This window comes from Trichosurus vulpecula, chromosome 5, assembly GCF_011100635.1.
Source record: "Trichosurus vulpecula isolate mTriVul1 chromosome 5, mTriVul1.pri, whole genome shotgun sequence".
In the NCBI taxonomy this organism is placed as follows: Eukaryota; Metazoa; Chordata; class Mammalia; order Diprotodontia; family Phalangeridae; genus Trichosurus; species Trichosurus vulpecula.
Window position 1 is genome coordinate 267,719,893 of NC_050577.1, and position 22,418 is coordinate 267,742,310.

At 38.3% G+C, this 22,418-nt stretch overlaps 2 protein-coding genes across 2 annotated transcripts; both read left to right on the forward strand.

The window, feature by feature from the left end:
• The first annotated feature begins 332 nt into the window (after window positions 1-332).
• On the forward strand, window positions 333-1,223 carry LOC118851664 (olfactory receptor 6C2-like). The gene has a single exon (XM_036761178.1). It carries the CDS (start codon window positions 333-335, stop codon window positions 1,221-1,223), a length of 891 nt encoding a protein of 296 aa, XP_036617073.1.
• A 14,720-nt stretch (window positions 1,224-15,943) lies between these two features.
• LOC118851904 (olfactory receptor 6C4-like) lies at window positions 15,944-16,873 on the forward strand. The gene has a single exon (XM_036761481.1). The coding sequence runs from the start codon at window positions 15,944-15,946 to the stop codon at window positions 16,871-16,873; it is 930 nt and encodes a 309-aa protein (XP_036617376.1).
• The last annotated feature ends 5,545 nt before the right edge of the window (window positions 16,874-22,418 follow it).

Here is a 22,418-nt window from a genome sequence, read left to right on the forward strand (position 1 = left end):
TCTCTTGAATTCAAGTTCAATTCTCTTCAGTGTGGCTAAGGCAAAGGGAGAGTTAAGGGCTTTGAGTGTACATGGATAAAAAAAGAAGATTTTTGACAGAAGATCATGTTTGAAAGGGCAAAAATTGTTAATTCTAAAGATATATGGAGACACACAATCCTGAGAGAACCTAGAAAAAAAGGTTACGATATTTAAGACAAACCTTATGTGAGCTGCTTGCTTCTCTGTCTTCCTAACTCCTATGACTATTATTTTGTCTCCATCCTCATCTTCAGGCTGAATCTCTCCCACTCTATTCTATGTGCAGGTCCATCAAAATTCAAAAGGAGAGAATGAGAAATCATACAGGAATTACATTATTCATCCTGCAGGGACTGACAGATGATCCACAGCTACAGGTTTTGCTTTTTATCTTTTTATTTCTCAACTACATGTTGAGTATAATTGGGAACCTGACCATCGTCATCCTCACTTTGGTGAATCCACATCTGAAAACACCCATGTATTTTTTTCTCAGAAACTTCTCCTTCTTAGAAGTCTCATTTACTACTACCTGTATTCCCAGGTACCTCTACAGCATGTCAACTGGGGACAATACCATTTCCCGTGATGCTTGCTTCACCCAAATATTCTTTGTCATCATTTTGGGGGCAGCAGAGTTCTTCCTTCTGGCCACCATGTCCTATGACCGCTATGTGGCCATTTGCAAACCTCTGCAGTACACAACTATCATGAACAGCAGAGTCTGTAAACAGCTCCTGCTTGGTTCCTGGCTATCTGGGCTGATGATCATCCTCCCCCCACCTAGCCTGGGCCTCCAGATGGAATTTTGTGACTCCAATGTCATTGATCATTTGGGCTGTGATGCATTTCCCCTGCTGAAGATTGTGTGCTCAGACACAGAGTTCATGGAAAGGATGGTTTTAATTTTTGCTATATTGACACTCATCATCGCCTTACTCTTGGTGGTTTTGTCCTATGCCTACATTATAAAGACAGTTCTCAGATTCCCTTCTGCCCAGCAAAGACAAAAGGCCTTTTCTACCTGTTCCTTCCACATGATTGTAGTCTCCATCACTTATGGCAGCTGCATCTTCATGTATATGAAGCTTTCTGCAAATGAAGGAGTAGCTTTGAACAAGGTGGTATCAGTACTGGCAACATCTGTCACTCCAGTGCTGAACCCATTTATATATACTCTGAGGAATAAGCAAGTCAAATAAGCCCTTAAGGATTTGGTTAAAAGGATTGTGTTTCTCTCCAAGCAGTAAGAGGCCAAATCGAGATGCCAAAGGGAAAAGCTTTCCAAGATTTTGAAATTCTTTGCTCTTCCTTCCTATAGACTTGTTAGTTTAACTTTCTAGCCTATTTTCCCATTCTGGAAGAAAAGGATGGAGAGATGAAACGAAGGAGAGAGGGAAGGGGAGGGAGAGAGAACAGAGGCCGAGACAGAGAGACAGTGAGAGAGAATTCTTTTTTGCTTTTCTTTTGTCAATATCTGCCCTGCTTTCTGGAACCTTACTCACTTCTCTCCCCAGGGAAGGTTCTCCCTCTACCTGCGGATTCAGGTGCACCCACCCTCTCAGAATAATTTCTGCCTTGGCATACCATAGCAATAGGAAAGCCCCAATTGACAAAGGCCCAGAATCCAGAACCTTGCAAGTTAGAAAATGCTTTAAGAGTCATGATGCCTTTATCAGGGATGCTTTGCTTACCAGCTCAGGGAAAGATGAGGGGAGAGGGAACAAGGGAGGAATAGAACTTGGAATTCAAAACTTTCTTTAAAAAATGTCAAAATTGTTTTAACATGTATTTGGGCAATAAATAAAATATGTTTGAAATTTAAAAATTAAAACATGTGAGAGCTAGGCAATTTTTTCAAAAAAAGTCACAGAGCCAGATTACTTTGTATTAAAGTAAATTTTTCTTATTGCCAGTGCCCATACCAGTTTGCAATGTTTCTTGTCCAGATTCCCTCCTTTATGCTTCAATTTCCTTTCCACTATCATTGATCCAAAGTTGCCCCTTTTACATGTCTACTTTCCTTATCTTTGCTGACTGATTAATCAACCTCCTGATCCATTTCCTCTCATGATATCGTAACTGATTTTTGTCATCACTTCCCTGTCTCTACCAGATTGAAGTATCAGCTTCTTCTCAGAGATCCTAAAATGCCTTTATTATAGTTCTCCTATGCAGTTATGTATTTTTGTTCCAATTTGCACTATAATTATGTGTATACTTTCCCTCCCTCTATAACAGAATTAGAAGCTCTTGAGGGCCAGGTTTATTTATTATCCATGTGCATGATGCTCTAGAACATTCAGCTAAGTCATTTGTGCACAATAAACATTCAGTAAAATGTATTTAAGTGGAACTGGTCAAAGGGAGAAAATACTGAAGGTACTGTCTGGCAAAAGGGGTCAGGAATAAATGAGATCATAGAATGGTTGGACTCTGGCCTAGGCCAAGATGGAAAACTATATGGGAGCTGACTATGGGCAAAAACAATGGCAAATTCTGTTCAAATGAGGAATAATGATAATAAACTTTTAGGCAGTATTTTAAGTTTTGCAAAGTGCTTTCCATAAATCATCTCATTTGATCCTCACAACCACCTTGTGAATTAGGTATTACTATTGGCCTTATTTTACCAACTAGCAAACTGAGACTGATGAAAATTAAGTGATTTGCCCAAGGTGGAAGATGAAATAATATTTTACCCCACCTTTTGCACAGAGGCATGCCCCCCAAAATGTATTAGTTTGTCATTATTTAAAGCCAGGTATTGGTCTTCTTAGAAAGAGGCATGCCCAAACAGAGTATTCTCATGCCTTGAAAAATCTCTCTCTAATGCAAGTCATTTTGAAGTAATATTTACAGCATTCTTGAAAAGAATGAAATTTTACTGTATGATAAAACATAATTATATAACTCAGTGTAAGGTAAAAGTTAATATTTTAGTTAATCTATCCAGAAAAAAGTCACTCAATCTTAGAAAACCATTTCCCTGAAAAACCCCTCAGTCCTTCTATGACCACTCCATTCAAGTCATGGAAAAAGAGACTGCTACTCTGAAATGAACTGTAGCCCTAGTCCAGGCAAGGTTGATCAATGAAGGGTCCCTTTCCTTTGCCTTTGTCCAGCCACCATCCCAATTAATTCATCAGGGAGCTCTCCCTGGGTTAATCAGGGAAAGAGGAAGAACATCTCATTTGGGAATTTATATTTATAGAAAGACTGAGCTGGTTTTCTATTTCTTATTATTCCAAAGGCTTCAGACAAGGATGCTTGTAAAATGTTTCTTAATATTTCTAAAAGTGGATATAGAGTCTTGGGGTAGGGACAGAAAATAGAGAATGCGGCTTTATATGCTTCCACATCAGAGTCACATAGTTAGTAAAAACTCTAAGTAAAACTCTAAGCATTTGAAGTTAGGGCTTCTTAACTTAACAAAGTATAAGGAGTGTTAAGCAACTGGTGATTGAAAAAGATGAAGCACATAGACCAAAACCAGAACATCTTCAGTCCCAAGACTAGCACAATGGTACAACTGGTACACAGTTGATTAGTAAAATATGTATTATATACTATGGAGTCCTAAGAGAAATGTGAGAGTAATTGATACAGAAAACCAAAGCAGATAAACTGGTCTTTAACTCATCATAATGAGGCCTCTGGAGGATGAGGAATCTGTATACACCTCAAGGTCATTTCCCTTCCCTGGGGAGTGGAAATACCCAGAGAAAGGAGAGGTATCTTGCTTGTTGAAGGGCTCAGGGGTAAGCCCATTGGGTTTTGCACTGTCTGTGGGGTGAAAGTCTGTTCTTTATTAGATATCTATTTAGGCTCATTGCTTTCATGGCATAACTGAAGATTCCTTTACCAAGTCTGTAGAGACCAAGAAAGAAATCAAATTCTGAAATTCTTAGTATGTATCCTATTTGGGGAGAAAGAAATGCAAAAGGTCCAGAAAATTTACTGCTAAATCTATAATAAATGATAAAAATTATTACAACTCTGGTCTTACCCTATACCCAAAAGGTTGGGAGGGTGATGAAAAGCTAGAAATCATAAATGTTAGAATCATATAAACTATAAATTTATCCAACTTTATTGGGCAATAATTTGTAACTAAAGACAAGAATGTGGTTCAGCCTTTCAGTCTTTTCCAACTCTTCATAATCCTATGGACTTCTCCCAGGGGATTTCTTGGTAGAGATTCTGGAGTGGTTTGCTATTTCCTTCTCAAGAGTGTCCCCATTTTACAGATAAGGCACTAAAGCAAATACGAGTTAAATGACAAGTCTAGAGTCATACAGCTAGTAAGTGTCAAGGGCTGGATTTGAACTCAAATCTTCCTGACTCCAGGTCCAGTGTTCTAACCACTATACCACACAGTTAGAAGATAGTTGTCATCACAATGGGGGAACAATCCTCAAATAAGGGAATAATCCAAAATGGGTGTATGTTAATAATAGCAAGTCATATGTATATACTACCTTTTAAAGTATTTTCCTCACAATATTCCTATGAGGCATAGAATTTTAAAGTATTTTCCCAATTTTACAGATGATGAAACTGGGGCTCAAAGATTTTAAATCATTTGAATAAATCCAAATTCAGGAGTTATTCTAGTGTACTCCTAATTCTAAAGAGGACTTTCTCTACTGAGCCAAAGAAAACTTTTTGCCCTGGAAGTTCATTCCACCCCTGAATTACTTTCACATCAGAAGTCCCCTCTGTCCCTGGGAGGACCCTTTGATGAGTTGGTACATTCCAGAACCTCCATTTTAAAGAGGATGCCTAGGCCAACCATGCCTTCATTCCTCTCCAATCTGCACTCCTGACTCTCTGGAATTTCTCCACCAGTGGTATCAAACTCAAATAGAAAGATACATAAAAGTATCTTCTAGAAAACCATATATTAACATTATCTGTTGTATTGTGTTTAATTTATTTGTTAAATATTTCTCAATTACATTTCACTACCATTTGAGCCAGACTTGAGAGTGTTTCAGGCTGTATGTACCTGTCTTTGACCTTTCTGTTTCATAGCATGCTCTGACACTGGCTACCTCCATTCCTCTCTCCCATTCTCAGCTTCCTTATGGGATATAAGCTCCGGGAGAGGAGGGACTGTTTTTTCTTTTGGCTTGTACTTTTATTCACAGCATATTAGCAGCATTCCTGGCACATAACAAATGCTAAATAAATTCTTGTTGTTATTTTTTCCACTATATCAGACTTCCTCTCAATATGAAAGATCAGGCTTCCAGGCAAGAAAATTTAGGAATGAGGAATGAGAATTCTAGGGAGAAGGAGGGGGAAGGGCAAGGGGAGGTCACTTATTTCATGACTGTCTGCCAAGCATGTGATCTTTTGCCCAAACTCCTAATGCAATGCCTCTTTATGTTCACGTGGTCTGTAGTATATTCCAACAACAAAAATCCATTCTATTTTTCCTTCCATTGAACTTTATCCAAATAATCTCTCATTATGATCATAGATAACCTCACATGGGTATACCTTGTCAATATATAATGCTACTAGGCCCAACTCTTATTACCTACTCTGATTCTTTTGAAAAAAGATAACCATTCAAAGACCTAGTCTGCTCATGTACTTCATCCTACAACCCTATGTAAGTACCAATGTTACCACCCACACACTTTGTCAACTCTCAGCTAAAATGGAAGAAGGCTGCTAGAGAAGTTCTAAAATTGCACAACAAAGAACAACAAAGGAAAACTGGTACAAGTGCCTCCATACAGTTTAGGACTTCACAAGAAAACTATCAGAAACCTATGGAGGCTCTGAGGGTAAATATGCTGGTAGGTGGATAGCACAGCATGGAATCAGCCCACACCCAAGCCACAACAGCAAACAAAGTTACATCAGTGCCCAAGAAGCCCATGCAAACACAGAGCCCAGGTAACCCAAGCCCACACCACAGCAGGAGAGAAGGCTAGACTAGCATTCAGGAAGTATTCATTTCTTATGGTATAATAACTTTCTATTCCATTTCATGGTCCATATGATACCACAGTCTATAGAGCCAATGACCAATTGATGGACCCACTTTACTTCTAGCTTTTTGCAGCAATAGAAAGTACTGCTCTACATATTATGGTACATATGTGTCCTTTCCCTTCAACTTTGACCTCTTTGCGGTATGTGCCTAGTACTGGTTTCTCTGGGTGAAAGGATACATGCAATTTTGTGATCTTTAGGCACAGCTCCAAATGGTTTTGTTTTTATTTATTTTTTATTCTGAACTCAACAAACCTTGGGAGAGAGCAACATTATTAAGACACTTTCTATATGGTACTTGGTCCATGTAAATCCAAAGCATCAGTCCCAGGCCTTGGGTTATACTTATGCTGTAGTGAGCATCTGAATGTCTTTGGCTTTGATTGTTGCTTAACATCCCTGATTAGAACATATTCTTGTTCTTTTCTCCCACTGACCCATTCAGCTGGACTAAAAGGTGAACTAGATATGTGTACATGACATACGCAAAGTACCATTCTACATGTTCTGGGTGGTATCAGGGCAAACAACTCATTTTCATTGTACTTCAGGTACTTAAAATCCAGCTGAGTAGAAAATTCAGGGGTATAAGTTATAGTATTGCAAATTAGAAAGAGCAAGTTTTTAGAAGCACAAAGTGCTTTTCTGTAGATGAGCTTGTTTTCACATGTGTAGGGATTATGGAAGGTTTCAGGGAGAAGATACCATCTGAAGTAGACACTGAATTTCAGCCAGAATTTCAACAGGCAGAGAAGATGAAATGGAAACCTAATGTGGAAGACTAGATTCCAGGCTTAGGAAACGGCTGGGACAGATTACCACCATTTTTATCCTGGTTCTATGTCTGGTTCTATGCAGTCCATACAGCCTGCCCATTTCTCTTTATATTTGAAACTTTGACCTAACGTACTAGAGATCCAAAACATTCAAAGTACTATCTGAAAGCAATACCTCACTCTGATTTTAACTTGGCATTACCCAGAAGATGTTACTGTGAAAGGCAGTTTGGACGAAGGGCATTCCCCTCCTCCATTTCAGGTGACTGAATGGAGTTGAATTTCCCTAACCATGTCTATCTGTACCCACTAGAACACTGTTCAGGAGGCCCCTACCTCTCTCTATCAGTCCCCTCACATGGTGATAAAGAAAACCCAAGGATCCATTATACAACTATTAATAATAGAGTTACTAATCTCCCATGGGGTTTAGTCTAGAAAAAAGACCCAAATCCCATATAGTTTCCTTTCTTTGAAAAGTTAAAAAGCTTATAAATGCAGATTATTAATATTATTCTTATAACTAATAATTATTATTATTGTTATAACAAAATATCCTGTATTGCCAGGCAATTTGTCAATCAAGAAGCATGGAGGTTGGTCCCCCAGCTTGTTGAGTTCAGTGAAGCTAATTATTCCTAGGGTTCCTTTTACAGACACAGGCACAGGCACAGACACACACACACACACACACACACACACACACACACACACACCAGTTAATCCCTTCCTTCTATAGCAAATACATAATAATTCAAGATACCATTAAAAAATCTTAGCTTTTTCTAGAACCCATGTTAAAATATAAACAATTAATAAGCAAATTTAAAGATTAAAGAAAGCCTTAGTGGCAATTAACATGGACCATATGGAAGCATTCTTCCTTTTGAAAAGGGAGAAACAGGGAGAGAGTTGATTATCAACACAGAGGCTTTTCTAAGTAGACAAAGACCTTTCCTCACTTTTCTTCTCTTGATGACATAAGTAGCAAATCCAAGAAAGAACAAGACTGTAACCACTAACAGAGACAAGGCTTAGTCTCCATATGCCCCTTTCACCATCTTGGCTACTCCATGTCCTCAAGACTTTCTAGCTTTCTCCATCTATCTTTCTATAGAGAGAGATTTAACAACTGCTGCTACAGTGAAAATCTCTGCCCTTCAGTACTGATCCTGCAATAGCTTGGTCTCTTAACTTTCTGGAAAGAAAACCAACTTGGAGAAGCAAAGCCAAGATGGTGGAGTAAAGGCAGAGACTCACCTGAGCTCTCCCCCAAACCCCTCCAAATACCTTTAAATAATGACTCTAAACAAATTCTAAAGCAGTAGAACCCACAAAAAGAGTGTGAAACAAATTCCTAGCCCAAGGCAACTTGGAAAATTGGCAGGAAAGGTCTGTTGCACCAGGGTGAGAGAGGAGTGTAGTCTAGCAAAGGCCATGAAAGTGCAGAGCTTGCAAACTTGGAGCAGGCCGCAGGGTAACAGAATCATTGGCAGCAGTGGCAGTTTCCAGACATCTCAGCCCACAGAAGCCAAAAACAACTTAGAAGGCCAAAAACTGGCCTTCTAAGGCCAGTAGGAAAGGTCTGTTGCACCTGGGTGAGAGTGGAGTGCAGTCCAGTGCAGGCCACACTAGCACAGCCCCAGCAAACCAGGAGCAGGCCTTTGGAGTGACTGAATCAGCAGCCACAGTAGCAGTAGAAGCAGCTTCTTCCAGAGCTCTCAGCCCACAGAGAGTAATGGGATCCAACAACTGGTAAGAAGGAGATTACAGCTAGCACTGAGTCAGGACTCTGTTGCTTTGCCTAAACTTGGATCCTGATCACATGCCTGGGTGGCAATCACAGGGCAAGAAGGAGCACTAGAATAGCAATGCTTCTGGCCACAATGGAAGGGGGACCCTCCTCACAGTTCCAGGGCAGAGAAGAATGCTTGTGGTCACTCACACAGCATGAGCCAGGAGAAGAGTAAACACCTCTCCTTAGATCATAACACCTTGGAAGAAATAAATTTAAAAGTCCCAAGAATTATCTCTGAAAAGAGTTGCACAAAATCCCTGAAGCTTGGGACAATGATGAACTCCCAGTGCTATACCAAACAGAACAGGTAAAACCTGTGAGATTCTTATTAGTGTAGAACCTGCCAGGGAGACCCTATGAGGCCTATAGAGGTCACCAGCATCATTTCTTTTGAAACACACTCTGACCTTAGTCCCATTTCTTCCCTTCTGACTAAATCTACCTGCCCACTTACATAAGGCCTGCTCTCCCACGGTCTTTTATTCAGTTTGAAATTACATTAAGAAAGGAAACAGATGTGAAAAATGTTCACAAGACTGCCACGGGTAAAGGTTAGCTGATCTCAGTTCCTTTACTGCAAAACTTGTATAACGGTGTGTTTTTATGGGAATAAGAGCAGTAGGATTTGGTCAGGAGTTCAGAGAAAGCATGTTGCATGTAATATTACTTTATCACCAACATATGCACTCTCATCTCTGATTCATGTTCAACCCCCAGAACACTTAGGATTGAAATCTCCTATCTGGACTTTCAGGTATGTGACTATATCACCTGTATACCAAGATCCCTTGTCCTCTGAGTCTGTGGAGCAGAAAATCCATTGGGATTTTGACATAACTTGGAGCTAAGGTGGGAATCACATAGTCAAGTTTCAGGTCAATATAAAAAAGAGACTTGGTGATAACTAAAGTTATCTAATTACTAGTTATTGGGAAGATATTAGATATTACTAGATATACTAGATATTACTAATATCTAGTTACTGGGAAGCCTCAGGAGGTTGGTGGGTTTTCACTTAAAGCAGATTTTCAAATGATTTTGTCCAGGAGATCCTTGGCCAAGTACTAGTTGGACTAGATCAGGGGTGGAGAACCTGGGGCCTTGAGGCCAAATGTGGCCTTCTAGATCCTTAAGTGCAGCCTTTTGACTGAATACAAATTTCACAGGACAAATTTTTTTGTTTTTCCTTTTATTCTGTAAAGTTTGGATTCAGTCAAAAGACCACACTTAAGGATATAGAAGGTCACATGTGGCCTCAAGGCCTCAGGTTCCCCACCCCTGGATTAGATAGTTCTCAAGTTTCCTCCCAGTTCTGAAATTCTGTGATTCTCTGAAATACCTCAGAGATCCTGAAATCATCTGACAAACTAAGGAGCAGTCACCAATGATCATTATTTATCAGTTATTTGACTCTATCTATGCATAAGGAATGATCTGTAGTGCTAATGCAGCTTCCAAAATCCTTCTAAACATAACGGGAAATAGTACCATGCAGGCCTCTGTTAGAATGCTCTTGGGAAGAAAATTAGAGAAAGGGGAAGGATTACTATATACTCTCCAATACTTTCCTCATATTCTGTCTTGAAGAAGGTCCACCTTGTTTCTATTTCATCAGAAGGAATGACATAGAGAATCAGAAATTATATGTGCACATTTCTATGTATATATAAAGTTTCTCAAAAGTATTAGTGTATTTTTAAGCTTTAATAGAATAAAGCCATACTAAAACTTTAAGAATACTCTATATATACATATACATGTATTTATATTCATATCCCTCCCCACCCCATAATGGGAAGGCAATGAAAAGGAGACACAGACAGAGAGATAGAAAGAAATATCTACAAAAATGGAGGGATCAAAGGAGATTAGTGATCCTCATAGCCATGACAAAGGAACGGAAATAAGAAATAGGTAAGAAAAAATCAGATTGAAGTGTCACATATAAAATGTTAGAATCAAAGAATCTCACAAAGTTGCAAGGAAGTTCAAAAGCTATTTGGTATACCTTCAATATAAACAAGAATGACTTTTACAACATGTCTAACAAGCAATCATCTAGGGAATATTCCATGAGAGAATCTTCCATGAGAAGGTATACACGACCTCTTGAGGCACTTCAGCTCCATTCTAGCAACCAATAGAAAGGCTCTTCTTATATTTAGCCTGAATCAGCCTTTTCACAAATTTTATCCATTGTTCTTAGTTCTTTTCAATAGAGCACAAGAGGAGTTATTAACCTGGGGTCCAAGAACTTGTTCTTTTTAAAGATTTTATATTGACATAGTTGAAGGGTTTTTTACATCACCACCCACCACTTCCCAAAGAGCCATCCCATGAAACAAATAGTATTATTAAAGACATAAATAGAAAAAGAAGAGGAAAAATTAGCATAAACACCTATATATCAAAAAACTCTGAAATTATTTGCAATATGCAATACTTGTCTCACATCTGCAAAGGGGAGGATGAAGAGTATCTCCTCACTCAAATTTCTTTCAATTCATGCCTATTCTTTATAATTTTGCAACATTCATTTTTTATTTTTTGTGTATGTATGGATATTTTTCCATTTACATCATTATAGTCACCATGTATGTTGTGTTCTTGACTGTGCTTACTTAATTCTGCATCAGTTCATGTAGAAGGTCCCCATATAGGCATGAGTGAGACACTTAGCCTCTTGGCCTTACTTTTACTCACCCATAAAGTTAAAGGGTTTGCTGGAAAAGCCATTTTGTCCCATTCTGATTCTAAATCTTAGGATACAATATTAGTGTATTCCATTATTCCCCTAGTTTCCAAGGAATATAGGAAATATTTCCTGTAGATAGTCTTTGTCCAAGTATAAGTTAGCTCCTGATTTAGATGGCAGATTTTTGCGGCAGTGTTCAGGATAGCAGCAGCTCAGTAGGCAGCAGGATCCTGAACTTCGTCTTTACTTCTCTTAACCAAATTCTAGAGCTTCAACTGATGTTCCTCTGACACCATCCTTCCTTCCTGTCTCTTAGGACCACTTTCTCTTAACTATCTATCTATCTATGACTTTGCTTCCAAAGTCATTAAAGAATGAAGTTCATTGGTATCTTCAAAACAGGCTCCCCAAGGCATCTTTTCTTTTTCACTCAATTGATTCCCCAGGGCCTATCCTAAATAGAACTGTTAAAATCTGAGTCATACTGGTTAGTGTAGAACCTGCCAAGAGGTGACAAACAGCTTGCCCAGGTCGCCAGCATCATTCCTTCTAGAACACAAAGTTCAGTTCGAAGTCCCCTTTCTTTCCAAGCGTATCTATTTATTCACTCAAGTAGGACTGCCTCTCAGTTTGATTTTGTATCAATGCCAGGAAGAGAAATGGTGGAAATGTCCACAAGGCAAGCATAAGACTAGGTGAGGCTATATCTATAATCCTTTTACTAAATCTCGGTAAGTCTGTGTTCTTCAGGTGAAGGTAACCAGACTTTTTATGAGGTTCAAAATAAATGTGGCTTCTTCCTGAGTCTTTAGAACAGAAAAATATGTATGGATGCAAATTCTAGGAAGAAATGGCTGTATTGGGAATTGGTCTTTTGGGTCATGTTGATACTGGAGTATGCAGCAAATAGGAGACATTGATTACTCCCTTAGAGCTTAAGTGTCTAACCAATTTCTGTAGCATTCATTTAAAGGAAAGCAAAAAAAACAACCTAGATAACATTGTCTTCTAACAAGAGCTGTCAAGCAATAAGAGAGGCTGTCTGATACTTCCTTTATCTTGCAGATACTTCAAGAATAGGACAAGACAAAGAAGCCAAAGGGACCCTAGCTCCTGGGACCCCTTTCCTGAAACCCCATTTTTCTGCTAGGAAATGGTATTATGTCCATAGGATGGGTGTCTCTTCCCAAACTCTGGAAGGAATATTTATATCTGAAGAATAAAAATTCAGATGAACTAGGAAACCAGGAGAACAGCTACAGATGGGATAGGGTTGAGAGAGCTGGAGGAACAGGGCAAGTAGGGGGATCCAGAGGTTTTACATTCTTCTCTAGATATCACTGAAGAGACTAAAACTAAGAATAAAAATCATTCCCATGAGTCTCCTTGTGGTCCCTCTGAAAGGTCTCTTCCCATTAAGTGGTATAACCATATCAAAGGGCTGACTCAGGTAGGTTGTTTTTAATATGAGGAGAGAGTTGTCTGAGTCACTGAGAGCCTCACACAGCCTTTATGTATAAGGGGGGTAGATTGGAACCCAGATCTCCATGACTCAGAAGCCAAATCTCTAACCATTAATACATGTAGCCTCTCTAAGGGCATAAATTGTAGAGAAGATATTGATTTGCATTGGCAGAGAAAATTCCTCAATGACATTTCCCTACACCAGTGAAAGCAAAAGTGTAGTAAAAATTTATGAGGAAGAATGTCCTAACCATTGGTCATGCAAAAATAAATAAACAAATAGGAATGGGCTATTTTAGGAGGTATTAATTTCCACCTCATTAGAAGCTTTCAAACGGAGAACAGATGACCATTATCTCAGAGAGTTTTCTTATTGGATCCTCAGTTAAGCCCAAGTTGGAATGAATAGATATCTTCTGAGACTCCTCTGAACTCTGAAGTTCTCTGCAAACTGAATTCAACAGGTAAACCAAGAAACAGCTTTTTTGTTTGTCATCCGTGGCCTTTAGTGTTTTTTGGCAAACTTTAACTTTTTACTTATATTAATTTTAAAAAAGAAATTGTGTATATTTATGGCATTAAAATATATAAGATATGTTGATTTTATACAATACTATACATACATTTATGTATTTCTGAATTTCTAAACTTTTTCTGTGTCATCTGCTGGCCTTCGTGTGTCATCTGTGGCTTCCACAGAACTCCCCCAAAATTGCCATTTAATTTCTTATGCTGACCTATGATATACTGAAACCATGATGGGGAAAGTTGTGATGTGGAAGGGATAACTGTAAATAGATTTCTGGCCAAAATAGCTGCCTGAGTGGGAAGCAGATAGCCCAAGATTCCCACATATCTACAGCAGAAAATTTCTGAAGTTTACATTAGACTAAATAATGATGAGAAAATACAATGAGAAACATGACCTCTTCCTTCCAAAATTGCACAAGAGGTCAAAACAATAGGAAAGAGGATCCTTCCAGCAAACCCAGTGCCAAATCCTCTCAGTACAACCAGAACTGGTCAGGGAAACTTGTAGCCTATTAGGTTCTTTTGTTTAAGACAGAAAACAGAGGGCTCTCCTTAGCTGCAGAGTACTCAGAAATCCCTAGGGTAATGAGAAAGCCACAGCAAGAGGACCAGCATTGGGCTATACCTCTCAGATAAGGACAGTCTAGGCCTACAGTTCCTAAGTGCCAAGCACTCTCCTGAAAGGCCCCTGAAGATTCAGCACTTTGAACCTCAAAGAGATAGCAGAACATAATCAGGAGGTGAAAGTTAGCTCAGGAACCTAGGACACCCAGGGTGCCCTGCCCAAGAAGATACAATCATACCACCCAAACATATAGCAGGGAATAGAATTTGATGATGGCACAAAGTCTCAAATCAGGAACTAAAATCAAAAGATGAGTAATTTTTTTAAAATGCAGCACCAGGATCAAAAATTCTTGCAACTCTAACTCCATAACAACCAAAAAAAGAGACTCAAAGGAAAAATGGATTTTTCACAAGGACTAGAAGAAATGAAGCAAGATATTAAAAAGGAAAGAAATAAAAGCTCTAAAAGTCTTTTTGTTAAAAATGCCTTTTAGAAAATATAGGAAAGGAATACTTATTTTAGACAAGGCAATGATAAACCTTACCTAAAGACATGAACTCCATGAAAATGAGAAAAAAGAAATCAATGATTCCAAGAAACAGCCAGAAATATTAGAATAAAATCAAATATATTGAAAATTTAGCAGAAAAAGTAAAATACATAATCTCAAAAAACACTGACCAAGGAAACAGGCCAAGGAAAGATCATTTTAAAATCCCTAAACTCCCTGAAAACCATAATCCATAAAAAAATAAAGCCTGGACACAATGTTTCAAATAACCATAATAGAAAATGGCCAGCTCTGTCAGAAAAAAAAATTGTCAAAATAAAATCAGAAAGACTCCACCAATCACCTCCTGAAATAAACTTGTCCAAAAGGAGAAGTCCAAGAATGTTGTAGCAAAAATTCAGAGCTTTCATGTCAAAGAAAAGATACTATAAGCATCCAGAAAGGAGCACTTAAAGTACCAAGAGAACATAATCAAGATTACAAAAAAACAAGTGACAGTAACTATTATAAAAATGAGAGGCAACTTTGGAACATTCTACTGCAAAAAGCAAAACATACAGGCTTACAAATAATTATAACTTAACCTGCAAAGTTGGGTTGTTTTTGGGTTGTTGTCTTGTTTTTATTTTTCCTGATTTGGAAAAATTGACCTTTGATGGAATAGGACTTTAAAATATTTCTGATGAGAAGATCAAAGTTGAATAGGAAACATTAAACCCAAAAGGAAAACAAGGAAGACTAGAAAGGTAAATTCATTTGAACAATGGGAAGGAGCTATATGATAATGTAGTGAAAAAATAAGTGTCCTTTCAGAAGTTGAATGTATTCGAAGGATATTGAGGGAGATAAATGAGAAAAACAGAGGTCATGAGGTAGATTGGTTCTATTCTGAGAGTGTTGTGAGGGGAAAGAGAAAGAAGGATAAAGGGAAAATAATAGCATAGAAAGGAGGAACAAGAGTGTGAGATCTACTATTCCTCATTAATGGGATGCCTAAGAAAAACATGCAAACATGGAGGAAAGAGTGGAGAAGTAAGCATTAGATTAACCTCGCTCTTATCTGAAAGGGAAAAAGGAGAGCTGAACATACGCACATACACATAAGAACTTCATATAGAAATATAACTTCCTCAACAAAAATTAAATGGGGCTGGAGAGGGAAAATTTAAGAGAAAGAATGTTAGTGAGCCAGGAATAATTGCAACCAAAATAAAGTACCTGATCCTAAAGGGAGAGCTAACGAAAGAGAAGGGGATGAGAAAATAAATAGAATCCAGAACAAGCTTCTTAGACAACTAGGAAATGGCTGAATGAACTGTAGTATATGAACATAATAGAATATTGTTGCTACTTGAGGAGTAAAATGTGATAGCCCTGTTACAGACTTACAGGACCAGTTATCTTATACAGGACCTGAAGGTAACGGAGCTTGTAAGAAGCCAACACCAATGTGATAGAAAGAACATTTATGAACTTATTCCATTCCACTCCCAACCTGACTCCCACCTCTCCCATTCTTACCCCTGATTGCTCTTCTTTTCACTTTCAGATCCAGCCAAGGTCCACAATGAAAAACCTCACCACATTCACTGACTTCATCCTGCTGGGTCTGACAGATGCTCCTGAATTCCAGATTGTGCTTTTCCTCTTTCTCTTTCTCACTTACATGTTTAGCATCATTGGCAACCTGACCATCATCATGCTTACCCTGCTGGACTCCCACCTCCAAACCCCCATGTATTTCTTCCTTCGGAATTTCTCCATCTTAGAAATTCTCTTCACATCTGTTTTTACTCCCAGGCTCCTACATAGTATCTCAACAGGAAACAAAATCATTAGCTTTGTGGGATGCTTCACTCAGTACTTTTTTGCCATATTTCTGGGGGCCACTGAGTTTTACCTTCTGGCTGCCATGTCCTATGATCGCTATATTGCCATCTGCAAACCCCTACATTATACAACCATCATGAGCAGCAGAGTATGTGTCCTGCTCATCCTCTGCTCTTGGTTGGCTGGGTTCTTAATTTCTCTAACAGCAATTATCATGGCAAAACACCAAGACTTCTGTTCAAACAATGTCATAAACCATTATTACTGTGATACTGCTCCCATTATTAAGCTCTCCTGCTCAGACACAGGCCTTATAGAGCTGGTTGACTCTGTCTTGGCAGTGCTAACACTTGTAATAACCCTGGTGCTTGTGATGCTCTCTTATATAAACATCATTAGAACAATTCTCAGATTTCCTTCTGTTCAACAAAGGAAGAAAGCTTTTTCCACCTGTTCCTCCCACATGATTGTCATCTCCCTCTCTTATGGAAGCTGCATCTTCATGTACATCAAGCCTTCAGCAAAGGATGATATATCCTTCAACAAGGGAGTAGCTGTGCTCAATACTTCAGTAAGCCCTCTGATGAATCCCTTCATTTACACCCTGAGAAACAAGCAGGTGATACAAGCCTTCAAGGACTTGGTCCAAAAGATTACGGGTCATTGATGAGATGAAGAATTCAAATCCTCATGGAAAAGCTTGAAAGAGGAAGAGTGTAATCTAAATATTAAATATCTGTCAATGCCTTAGACTGATTGAAGGGGTATTAATGGAGAAGCTATATGGTGTCCAGAGGAGGGTAACCAGTATGGGGAGGGGACTAGAAGTTTGGTCATTTGAGGATATTTTAAAATGATTGGGAAAGTATAATCCATAGAAAAGATGACAGTGAAAAACTTTCAAATATGTGAAAGGTGTTCATGTGGAAGAGGAATTAGCCTTACTCTGCTTAACCATAGTTATTAGACCAAGACAGAAACAGATTTAAGAAGATTTTAGTTCAACAACAGGGGAAACTTCCTAAGAAGTAAGTCTGTCCAAAACCATTATAAGATTTTTTAGGAGGGAAGACGTGCCCATTATTTAGGGATATTATAGAAAGCATTTTTTGCTTCAGGTAGAGATTAGAGTAGTTTACCCCTGACTTGTCATCCAACTCTGAGAGTCCATTATTTTTTCTTTTTTATTTTTCACTCTCTTCCATTTCTTTCAGTCCAGTGATGCTCATACTCAATTGGCTCCTTTCCATCTTCCTCCAGATATGTTCAGTTCTCCTTTATCCTAATGAATAAAAAAGCCTTCCCTTAATTCCATTACCACTTCTCTTCATTTCTCTCCTCCTCTTCACTAAATTCCTAGAGGAAATGTTGATAATTTTTGTGGATCTATTTTATATCCTAAAGTTTGCTGAAGAAATTCATTGTTATACCCCCAGAAAATCATAGAAGGAGGAAAAGTTCTTATATATACATTAGTATTTAGATCAGTTCTTTCTGTGGTGACAAAAAACCAGAAACCAAGAAGTCCAACACTTGAGGAACATATTGTGGCATATGGCTAGAGGGAGTACTACTGTGCTGTAATAAATGAAGAAACAATTTCCAAAAGAAATGAAAAGATTTATATGAACTGATGCAGAATGAAATTAGCAGAACCAGAAGAATAATTTATGCTATAATATCAATATTATATAAAGGAAGAATTTTGAGGACTTTTATAAACTTGTGGACTGTAAGAACAGAGCCAAGAAAACAATGTATCCAAAAACAACACTGTAAAATGAATAATATATACAAAAATAACATTATAAAAATGGTAAGAACTGTTATCAATACAACAGCAATTCATGGTTCCAGAGGCTGTTTGCAATATGCCATCCATTACAGAGAAATGATGGATTTAGAGTACAGAATGGGATATAGATATCAATATACACACATATGCATGTGTGTGTATCTTGTATTTTAATGGAAATTGTTTTGCTTGACTATACATATTTGTTACAAGAATTTTATATTTCAACTTTAATTGGATGAGGGGAGGGAGGGAGAGAGAGTAGATTCTGTTAGTTTTTTTAATACCAAGAGGTTAGGGAGGGGGTTGCATATGTGAAATGTTACAAGAACTTTCAGAAGAGGTCACTTCTTAACTGTTTTATTTTGTTACAAGAGACGTTCTGCAAAATGGAAATGATATGTAAATTTCTGTAATATAAAAACAAAATACATCAATAATATTTTAAAATAATTAAAAATAAATTCCTGCAAAATAGTCAACATTTACTTCCCCTATTTTCTAATTTCGTATTAACTGCTCCATAACCTAGTCTATCTTTATTGCAACTCCCTCCCTCCCTCCTTCCCTCTCTCTCTCTCTCTCTCTCTCTCTCTCTTTCTCTCACTACATTTATGGAATTCACAAATAAAAATTGCCAAGATCTATTAGAGTCAGAAGGCAAAGCAAAAACTGAAACAATTAGCCAATCACCTTTTTGAAAGAAAACTTAAAAGGAATAAGTTGCAGAATTTTCAGTGAATTCCAGAGCTTCCACATCAAAGAAAAAATACTGCAAGCAACCAGGATTTCAACTACCTAGGAAACATAGTCAGGATTACATAAGACCTTACAGCTTCTGCTGTAAATGGTAGAACATCTATAGGATATAGTATTCCAAAAGGCAAAAGATATAGGCTTACAACCAAAAATCTCTCACCATGAATAATTGAGTATAATTTTATATGAGAAAAAAAGTAGAATTTTAATGGATTAGAGGATTTTTAGATATTCTTGATGAAAAGACAAGAGATGAATAGAAACTTGGAAATGCAAAAGCAAAAATCAAAAGAAATGTAGAAAGATAAATGCATTTAAGCAGTTGGAAGTGGCAGACAGATGACATAGGGTCAGCATTTTAATGCAGGTGAAATAAGTTATCCAACAGAAACTTCATATTCTGAATATTGGGTTAATCAGAGATAATTTAAGAATCACAGGACTCTCTTAAAACTGTTCAAGAAGCAAGTTCAGAAGGAAGCACAAACAACCTGGACAGTTAGGAAAGTAATGTGATAGCTCAGGTTGGAATTTAAGTGTTTCTACTTGACTCTGGTCTCTGATTTAATCCTTAATCCTCTGGACCAACTGAATCTCAAGGACAGGTTTAATATGTTTTACATAAAAACTAATCTAGTCTAAGAGGCACCCTGGAATAGAGGACAAAGCACAGGGCTTGGAGTAACCAAGACCTGTTTTCACATTCCATCTCATTGGCCTCTAAGGTCCCGTATACCTACAAATCTATGGTGCAATGTTCCTACTGGGGAGTAGATGTTGTTCCTATGACAGAGCATTATTCTGTAGCGAAATGATAAAGGTCTTAAGGAGTACTAATTAAATTGTCATAGGGACATTACTGACATCTCTGCTATCAGGGAGGCCAGAAGCCTGGTATAGGCACTACTCAATAAAGAGCTTACTGCATATAAAACAAAAATAGAAAGAATGTGAAAAAAAGGCAGCAAGCAATGTAACATCACCTTGATGGATTGATTGAATATGGAGGACAATTAAAAACCAGAAATTCCAGGCTTTTGTTATCTACTCTTTTTTATTAGATTTTTTATTTTTGGTTTACAATACTCACTTCTACATGTTCTTGAGTTTTAAATTTTCTTCCCTTCCCTCCCCTCCCCCATGCCCTCCAAGACAGCATGGAATCTGAAATATCTACTACATACAACTTCACATTAAACTTATTTACACGATAGCCAAGTTGTAAAGAAGAATTATGACCAATGGAATGAATCATGAGAAAGAAGAAACAAAACCAAAGAAAAGAAAAGAAAAAATAGAGAGCAAATAGTTTTCCTCAATTTGCATTCAGACTCCATAGTTCTTTCTCTGGACATAGATAGTTCTTTCCATCATGAGTCCTTTGGAGCTGTCTTTGAGTCTTTGTATTAGGAGGGCAGAGTTTATAATCTCAAAGAGGATCATAAACATGTCTGAAACGTTTGGAACCGCCGGATATAAGAAACTCTCAAAGTAGAAGGCAGAAGAATCAAAACATTTATTTAGGCTCCACAGTAACCAACCCATGAACCAGCAACCCCATTTTGATATATTGATCAAAAGCTTCCAGGCCCAATAAGTACGCCTTGAAAGAGTAACCAGGAGGCTACAGAGAAGCATGATTGCGTAAAGCAAAATCATGTTTCCCCCTCTATGGTAATAAGATTACCCACTGGACTGAAGTCTTTGTTCAGCTTCCTCCCGTAGGTCAGCTCTGCTACTGGCAGCTCCTGCTTCAGCTGTGGCTGTGGCTGTAACTGTAGCTGTAACTGTCGCTGTAACTGTCGCTGTAACTGTCGCTGTAACTGTCTCTGGCTCCAACCGGAAAAGGAAAAAAAGGATCTTCAAGCTGTCCTCTCCCCTCTTATAGAGTTTTTGACATCATCAAGCACCGCCTGAACGACCAGGGCTGATTGGTTCTTGACTTGGCCCCTCCCCCTAGCGTAGCCGTTAACACCTCCCCTCAGCCAGCCCCATGACTCATCACACAGGAAGTTGTCTGCTTCCTGGAATGCTCCTTGGGCCTCCTGCCCCGGAAGAGCAAGCCACAGTGTCCAGAGGCTCAATGAGGTAAGCTGAGTCATTCAAAGAAAACAAAGGCCATTCTGGCTACACTCCACCCCTTGTTATAGGATACATAATCTAATCAGCCATGTATCCTAGAACATACATTGTGATCCAATTACAAAGGAAACTAAAACATATCATTCATTATAAAGCAAAACATATCATTTGGTGACATTCCTAAATATTGGTTTACGATTCAAATGTGATCCACCCCTAGGTCCCAGCAAGATAATCTCTTCAATCAATCATCCCCAAAATAATTATTAATAATTCAAATGTCCACCCCTAAATCCTTGTATCCATTACATAGGATCAATAATATCATAACAATAAAACAACACAGCAAGGATAACACAAAATAAGTAAACAGAACACTATCATCATTTCCACCCCCCTTGAACGATTGGGGCTCAAAATCTTGGGGTGAGGGGTGAAGGTCTCATTTTCCATAGCTTCTTCATGCTGAAATTGGATGTAGAGATGGCCCTGCCCCCAAAAAGTCCCATTCCAGAGGTCATTTCTTTAACAAGCTGGCAGGAATTCCAAGAATGCTACATGCTTAGGCAGTCACCGGAAAGTGCAGGGTGCTTAAGCCTGAAGGAAACAAAACTAGCAACAAGGTTAGCCAAAACAAAGGACAAAAAGAATAGTCTGTGAATCTATTATTATAACCTATTCACGGTAAAATATATGGTTCAGGGGTACGATTTGGTAATTATTTTCCCCTGAATAGACAACTGTTACAGTGTTGTCCTTCCCATGGGCTATAACTTCTGCAGCCTTTGGAATATCATCTGGCTTCCGTTTTACCCATACCTTAGCTCCTGACTTTATTCTATCAATGGAGCAAGACCCTTTTGCCCCTCTAGTAGTTATTTTGGGAGGAGGGTCAGTTTTCACAAAGGGTATTTTTTCACAGGGGATAATAATGACTTGAACCATCCTATCATTTCTACAAAATTGTACAGGTTTTTTACCCATATTCTGGAGTGTCACAACAATTTCTTTTTGATAATTAGAATCTATCACTCCAGCCAATACATGTATTCCTTGAGCCGCTAATCCTGGTTTAGGTAATATCCGTCCAAGATGATTCTTGGGGATTCTCATACATACTCCAGTAGGGGTTTTTCTTATCTCTTTCCTATTTAACCTAAAATTCTCTATACAATGTAAATCATATCCTGCTGAACCAGGTGTTCCTGGACTTGGTAGTGGGACATCTTCCCTCACAGTCCAAAATTCAATGTTTTGGATCTCACATGTTTGCTGTTCTCTGATCTGCAGATTTGGGGTCATCATTCTGGCTAGAGGTGTACTCCCCCCAAGGGCCTATTATTCAAATTACGTAAGGCAATAGACAAATTATCCTTCCAATGTCGATATGAATTATTTGAGCTTAATTTTCTCAGCTGTTCTTTCAACAATCCATTCATTCTTTCAATTAGCCCAGATGCTTGTGGGTAATATGGAATATGATATATCCATTCTATATTATTCAACACACAATATCTTTTCACTTCTTTGCCCTTGAAATGTGACCCATTGTCACTTTGAATCTGCATTGGGGTTC